Here is an 8,086-nt window from a genome sequence, read left to right as displayed (position 1 = left end):
AGAAGAATCAGTGTCTCCACTTTGTGTCTCTGATAGGGATTTAATACACCCTCTTCCCTGATCACAGGGGAATAGACAAACAGTCCAATCTAGTTGGATTTCCACCCTGCAGAGACAGAGACCACTCACACACTAAGTTATGGTGGGTGAATGAGGTGACAAAAAACCTCCACCTTTAGCATATAGCCAATAACATGTCCTAGCACCGTATGCTAGGTGATAATGGCTGAAAGGCAGGGTTGCAGACCTTGGACCTAGGAAAAACTGTGTAATATGCTGTTCTCTACACAAATTTCCCTCTTAGAATTTATAGTGTTAAAATTTCTTTGTAACAAATAATGCAGTTCTGTAATTGAAGCTATCATATGTTTAATGCTACTTACTGGTCCAGTGAATTTAGCAATAAACAATTGAACGTAAAGATATGCTCTAAAAGCCCATAACAGGTGGGAATTTATCAACTTCAACAATAACTTGTCCAACATACATCTCCACAATCAGCCTGAAAGTACTTAGAACTAAAAGCAAAGACCATTGTGCAAGGAGAAATCTTCACAAATCATAAATGAAAATTCTGCTAATTGCATCAGTGATCACTATAAAAGGGTGCTTACAGCAGTTGTAATTAAGCCCCTGCCGAACTGTTCATACGCGTAGGGTGATTGAGAGACACCTGAAACCCTGCCAACAGAAATCATGGGGCCCAGGACAAATGAAAGGAGCAGCCCCCCCCCCCTGCCTCCCCCCAACAGCACACCTACCACAACATTTTTTTTTAGCGCACAACTTTTACTTAACTGTTTTCTTGTTATTGTTAATATGGGGGGAAAATGACAATGCAAACGCCTGGGGGGGATTCAGTATGGGCCTGGGGGGTTAAATATACACACATATATGCAATGCTTGACAAATCATCCAAAAATCTACTCGCTGAACCAAACCAAAAAAAAATCTACTCGCCACCTAGCCCCACCCCATTTTTAAAAAATTGAATAAATTCCTAATAAGAATTGTGTGTGAGTGGCTGGCAGGGTGTCTGGCTGAGTGGCCCCAATTCATTTTAAAAAGACCCCACCACCACAATACATATACAAAATACCCCCACCTCCCCAATACATATACAAAATACACCCACCTGGGTTTTAGGTATACTAAATTGTTAGTTTTGTATTTGTCATTATTATTTGTACAACCGTGTTAACTTTAAATTTAATTTTAAAAATAATTTTTTTATACTTTACACAACTGCATTTTTATTCTAGGAACCTCTGTACCATTGAGCAACTTAACAATTTAAGGGTATAGTATTTCTTAGATTTTCTGCGCTAGGGTGCTTTTTCCCACTAACTATGTTTTAGGGAGTTGAGATCCCCTTACCGTCACCCAGGCAGCGGAAATCTATCAATTTTAAATATCGGATTATGATATGTCTAACCACCACAAGATTGTAGATAATATCCATTAGTGCCCACAATCTTCTTTTCATTCATTGAAGGTTACCTTTCTTTCATAAAAAAAACAGTACATTGCTCCGCCATCATATTTGATACACCCATGTGTATGCCACGACAATCATGTAATAAAAACAAGTGACAGGTTTTCTTTTCAAATTAAAAAAAATAATAATTTTCTGCGATAGTTTTTTTTCCCCATTTTGTTTTCTACATAGCAAAATTGAGTAAACAATAAATAAATATAGCATAATCAATAATTTCCCTGTACTTGAAGTGAAGATGTTTAACAGAATAGATATAACAGCAAAATCACCCGATCATGCATCGATCTGCCTTTTATCATGACCCTCCATATGTATATCTCCATCCATCCGGGTAACCAAATGTCTGAAACAAAAATTAAAGGGGAACCGATAACAAACATACAGGGGCTTATGCAGAGAGGTACGGGTGTAACGGCAATAAATTCGCCATAGGATTGCCTTTTAAATGCGTCCTATGCAGGGTACTCCGGTAGCCCTGTGTAAAGTAAATGGTAAATTTGCCGAGTTTCACTTGGCGTGAAACACGGAATGCAGAGACGCGCAGTCGTTAGCCAGCATAAAGCCAACTTTTGTTGGCGGGCTTAATAGTACACAAACGCGCCATTTAATACCCCCGATTGGCGCATACAAGCGCATCGGAGCTACTGGCATACTGCGCGTTCTGAAAATGGCGAATTCAAGCTTCTCGCCACCCGTCTGGCTAATATGTTTGGAAATTAAATAATTATGGCGGATTTGAATTTTCCCGCCAAGTTCTCGCCACGAACACTTTCACAGCGGACATTTTTGGCAAAAACCTGCCGAGATTGTCCTTAACGGACGTCTCTGCATAAGCCCCTTAGATTGATCTTGATGCTTAGTCAAAACAAAGTAGATGTATGCATGTTGTGCTACAGCTCATTGTTTTTCGTTGTTTAATAAATAGGAGTAATGCATGTACATATCAGGCCTCAATGTTTTAATGCTTTTGTGCTTATAAAAATGGCAAAAATACACCACTTTGGAAGATATGTTCCACTTTAAGAATAATAGGTTATTTCAAGCCTTGCAAATTGTTAAAAGATGCACCATTGATAGTTATTGCAAATATTTTACCATGTATATTAACGTATTTCCGTAGCTTATTTTAGAACTCCAGGTCCCCTTCTGTCTAGGATTTGGTTTTACATTGCCTTTTTCATACAATTTAGAGACAACAACCATGTTACATTTAATAAGAAATGTAAGTGAAACTTCCTAGAAGCTGCACACAACTTTGTGTCACAGCAGAGGGCTGGCTGAGTCTATATACCATGGCGCTAATATAGAGGTCATTCAAAATAAGTGTATAAAAACAGTCTTCTCCCACACCTATAATATTTTGGTAAGCGCCATTGTGTTCTTCTGTAACAGTTTTAAGTCAAAAAGTGCCTCCCCATTCTGGAGACGTGTGGCAAAGAGATGCCGACAGGGAAGAAGACTGGAGACATGGATCGTGCAGCTGCATGTCACCAGCTCCTGGTCCATGAAAAATTCAGAGACACCATCACTGAGAGAGAATCCATTAGTAGTCTCTTTAATATCATATGCACCATGCCTTGAGGAGCCAAGTTCTTCTTCAATCATGCTGGCTGGCTCAGCATTACAGATAGAGCGGTAGCGGGTAGCAACCTCATCATCGTTTAGGTTTTGTATATCCTCCTTAGGGGTCTGAATGAGCATAAGATCCAGAATGCACTCAGCCACTGTTGCATTAGAATGTAGTCCTGCAATCAGCTTCTGCTTGTGCTGAGAGATGAGCTCACTTGGGTTCAAATCTTGTGCAGTCTCAAGAGCCCAGATTTCAACCCACATCTCACGACATGAGTGCCACTGATCCTTATAGTATTTCATAAAGCTCTTGGAAAAAATCAGATCCATGTTTCTCATTGCCTGACTATAAGCTTCTGGTGTAGCGGAAGCAGCTATGTCACAGAGTAAAGGCCAGATTTTTTTATCCTCAGCAGAATCCATCTCATGAGCCTTCCTAAACAGTGTCTGCAAAACCTGTGAGCGGAATATCTGAACCCTGGCATGGGGCAATATCTCCATCACCACCTCCTTCTCCCCAATATCTATGCCAAGTGTTACACATCGGACTTTAAACTTTACATCGGGCACACTTTGTACCAGTGATGCCAGAGCAAAACGCAAAATGTTAGGGGTCCCCTTCCGTGCTAGAACATAGGCGCAGTCTCTTCCTCTGGAGTTGGCATCTGCACAAATGAAGCCGTATAGGTCAAATTCTTCATTAAAACTCACAATGCGGTCAAAAAACAACACCGGTGGGAAACGTTGCAAGAGGGATCTCATCAAGGAAGTAACAAAAAATACAGTCTTGACAATTACTTTGTCTTCTATGAACACCAGTTTCACTTTAGTTCCTGGATCATTAGTAAAAAGATTATCTAGGGCATGCAGAGTGTCCATGACACCATTGTCCTTGGTTTTGCAGTAAGATAAAAGGCGTTTGATTTCCTGAGCTGCCACAAATTGCTTTGAGATCTTGTTGGTGGTACGTACAGGCAGACACGAGTTGGCCAACAAGTACCCCTTTTTGAAGTAGTATGCAAACTCAAGGGGGCACACGACATGGTTGTGATTCAGCTGGCACTCGGTGACAATGAGACTGTTCTTTTTCTGACTCATTCTTAAAACGATATAGGCGCCACAGCCCTTGCGTTGCTTCGTCTGCTCTTTCGGTTTCCTAGCAAGAGAAGGAACAGAACAGGTCTCACAGAGTTCAAACATTCTACTGCTTCAGAGACAAGAAATACAGGCAATAACATAAGAAACTGGAAAGCAGGATAGTCCCACATCTGGTAACAAAATTACAACTTGGTCATTTGAATGATTATCATAGATTTCCAATATCCTTCATATTACAAATGAATCAATGCAACCTCTCAAGAATAAAGTTTAATACTCATTGTGTTGTCTATTCCAATAAAAGTTCTTGTATAATTTGCTCCTGATGACTATTTTTGGGACAGTGTTTCTCTACAGTTCATCACTGAATTGGGAATACAATTGGATAATCTGTCTCTGTCACAACTGTTGTGCATGCCTATTGCGGACTGCAGTAACCTTACCCCTGGGCTCGCTTCCTGGTGCCATACACATCCTTGCAGGCAAGACGGAGAGAGCTGTACTTCAGTGCTTCTACCACTTCAGGCTGGAGAGGCTCAGATGCCCATTTACACTTGCTGAGCGGCATGGAGTTCTTAACAAAGAAGAGAACCTTCCTTTCCTCACACCAAGCATCAAAAAAAGCGCTGCACTCTTCCCAGGAGAAGAACTCCTTTAACTGCAGCTCTGACTCGTCCATTGCATGTATAGCCTAAAAAGACAGACGGAAAAAGTAAAACACACACACAATTTTTTTTTCAGAGCAGATAATGTGTTACAGCTATCCTCAATATGGAAGAAAGTCAATGATCAAATAGGGTCTGAGGTTTAGAGCTGCAGTTCAAGCAATATCCAACATGTGTTTTTTTTTTTAATAAATCAGTTCTGTACAATTAGAAAATACTTGTAGCATTTGGTTTGAAAAAAACATTTTTAAAGACATTTTTTATGTATTATAATCCAACAAGCAGTTTTGTTTCTATAGCAACAATTTCCAAGTCACATCCCCATCCTCTTCTGAGACAGACTCTGGCACACCCTTTTGCCCTCTCTCTAGCAGTGCACCAATTGTATCTAGTGCCTGCCTGGTCACATGATCTTCCCCACAAAACTTTGCATCATTGGTTCTCTTCTGCAGCCCTAACAGTGATATAAAGAACCCCTGAGCTGAACCTTCGCTGATCGATCACAGGAGAACGGATCGATCGACAACTCGGCTAATCACTTGTCAGTGTGCAGATTGTATTGATGCACATATTGAACGGGGAAAAAAATATTTATTTTTAAACGTCAGCTTGAACTGCAGCTTTAAGAGCAGATAGGAAAATGGGCAAACAAGGTCGATCAAGTGGTTCTTATCTGCCATCAAATTCTGTTTCCATTTTAAAGAAATATAGTTTTGCAGTAAACTACGCTGCTTAGAAATGAACTAAAAACAGTTGTCATGAGGCGCATTTCAGTTCAATATTAAAGTAAAAACTATTAAGGTCTTAACCCTCTTAGGATACTGCAAGACCATCAGCAGCGGGATCTTAACCACATGACTGTTCAGGGTAAAACAATCATATAGCTGCGATCTAAAGCCCGCTCCACTTCTGATCGTGTTTACCATTCACATTAATTAGAATCTCCACCAGGAATTCATACGATGTTCCCAGAACCTTAGAAGATTTCCTGGAATGTTTCCCCTTGTGATGTTCAGAGAGCATCGTAGGCATTAAAGGGTGTGTGTGTATAGATAGATAGATATATAATAATAATAATAGCATGTTTTTGTATAGCGCTGCTAGTTATACGTAGCGCTTTACAGACACAGGTCCCTGCCCCGTGGAGCTTACAATCTATGTTTTTGGTGCCTGAGGCACAGGGAGATAAAGTGACTTGCCCAAGGTCACAAGGAGCCGACACCGGGAATGAAAGAAAGAAATAAAAGAAAGAAATAAAAGAAAGAAATGAAAGAAAGAAATGAAAGAAAGGAAAGAAATGAAAGAAAGAAAGAAAGAAAGAGAGAGAGAGAGAGAGATTTAAATCCCCATGGCCACCAAATATATGGAGATTGATGAAATCTCAATATAATTTTTCATCCTGAAACTGTTTGTAAATCACTGAAACAGGCTAATGTCGTTTTTCCTCTCTCTTACGTTGCACGTTAAGAGTTTACAAAATCGTAATTAGCCAGACAACCATAAATGGCAAGAAGTATGTGATAAACAGGAATTGCAGGGAACCCAGAGAAACAAAATACTCTTTTTCACATGACCCGTAGAAGTAACATTTGGACAGGCACTTTTTTTTAAAGTGAATACATTTTCAGTGTAGCATTAGGCATAATAAATGCTGTATGATCTTCAGTAAATTACAAATTATCTGCTCCAGTTAACAAGGTGTGTGTCAGGTGCTTGTCTATTTACACAATGTACTTCTTTATCACTTCATGTTTATGTCCACCTCTCCTCTCTCTTTGCTGCAAAACCAATAAAACTAAAAAGTTATAACCACGAGTATAATGTGTCTGAGAAATAACATATACAGACAAAATGGAGGCATTTTAGCTATTTAGTGCTGGCAGTGTCTCAAAATCAGTGCTGAAAAGCCCAAATCAAAAGCTGGTAATCAAGCCATTTCTACTATTGAATATGCGTTACTAGATTACCATTCAATGGTGTGCTCCTAAATGATGGTCAACTGCATTGGACAATATATTAAAGATTAAGAATATCAACACAACATAGTGAAGGTTGCAGCAGCAAATCTAGGGTGTCCTGTCCACGTGGATAGGGAAAGTATGTACAGTACTTGTGAGCATGAGATGGGGAGTTTCTCAATGTGAAGTAACAGCACAGGTTTGAGCTTCATGCACAGATATAACGGGTTATCACTTGCAACACTCACCCCTTGTTCACCAGTGACTCAAACAACAGGCTTCCTCCCACACTCGCAGCCCGTGCTCCACGCGCGTGGATTTATCCTGGCTGTGTGTGATTCATTATTGTATGCACACTGCGCTGCACGCCACAGTCTGGGCCCTGCAATACACCGATCCCAGGCCCTCCAACAGACTACTGCAGATGTACTGTACACTCAGAAAGGGGTGGGCAGAGCATCACTCCCGGCATGCTTTGCGGCTCACAACACGGAGCTGTCATGAAAGGTCATTCTTCCCGCTGGTGCCAGTCCTATAACCCCTTCACTGCCGTGTGAGTTTGTTGGGGGGGGGGGGGGGTTGGGGGGTCTGGGTAGTAACCTTCAGTGCAGGAGTTCCTATCCCACTGTTAACGTGTAAGTATTATTCACTTATTTACAATATGCACTAGCATGAACCTATTTACTCTTCCCTGGATTGCTTCTTTCTATAATACTTACATTCTACATACGTGGTCGCACTAAAGAAATAAAATCACAATACAATTGACGCCAAACTTTGGCACCATGGGGATGGTTCCCTCCCAACTCCGATAATGTATCAATTGATGTTTTCTTGACTGCAAACAGACTTCAGTGAAAAGGTGAGACCTTTCCAAACATTTCTTTTCAGAAAAACACAATAATTAAAAGTACCCTGAAAGACACTGCGCACCCCGTTTTTTTATTGTTTGAATTTTCGGCTTCAGATCACACATTCTGTTAACCGAATCAACCATTCTAAAACTTACAGGCAGATCCCACTGTAGGGATAGCGCTTAAATAAAGAGGTTAGAGCAGGGGTTGCCAACTCCAGTCCTCAAGCACTATCTACAGGTCACGTTTTCAGGATATCCCTGCTTCAGCACAAATGGTACAATCTTCGACTTAGCCACTAATTGAGCCACCTGTGCTGAAGCAAGGATATCCTGAAAACCTGATACTGTATATGGTGTCAAAACCATATGTGACTCTGTACATGAATGTTTCCTTTTTTAAACAATATGTATCCGGATGCTGTTTTGATTGTCCAATGTTATA

General features: G+C 40.5%; 1 protein-coding gene and 1 long non-coding RNA gene across 2 annotated transcripts in view; one reads left to right on the top strand and one right to left on the bottom strand.

The window, feature by feature from the left end:
- Positions 1–1,597: 1,597 nt before the first annotated feature.
- Positions 1,598–7,248, bottom strand: LOC142497432 (uncharacterized protein ZSWIM9-like). Its single transcript, XM_075605214.1, has 3 exons — positions 7,037–7,248; positions 4,609–4,856; positions 1,598–4,223 (listed from the first exon to the last, which is right to left on the bottom strand). Exons 2-3 carry the CDS (start codon positions 4,842–4,844, stop codon positions 2,849–2,851), a joined length of 1,611 nt encoding a protein of 536 aa, XP_075461329.1. The 5' UTR covers positions 4,845–4,856; positions 7,037–7,248; the 3' UTR covers positions 1,598–2,848.
- Positions 7,249–7,268: 20 nt separating this feature from the next.
- Positions 7,269–8,086, top strand: part of LOC142497433 (uncharacterized) — a 40,683-nt gene continuing 39,865 nt past the window's right edge. Inside the window, exon 1 of the long non-coding RNA XR_012802252.1 lies at positions 7,269–7,341. This is a non-coding gene — a long non-coding RNA (uncharacterized LOC142497433). The remainder of the gene's footprint in view (positions 7,342–8,086) is intronic.

This window comes from Ascaphus truei, chromosome 6, assembly GCF_040206685.1.
Source record: "Ascaphus truei isolate aAscTru1 chromosome 6, aAscTru1.hap1, whole genome shotgun sequence".
In the NCBI taxonomy this organism is placed as follows: domain Eukaryota; kingdom Metazoa; phylum Chordata; class Amphibia; order Anura; family Ascaphidae; genus Ascaphus; species Ascaphus truei.
The sequence above is the reverse complement of the archived record's forward strand: the minus strand, read 5'-3'. Positions and strand labels throughout refer to the sequence as shown.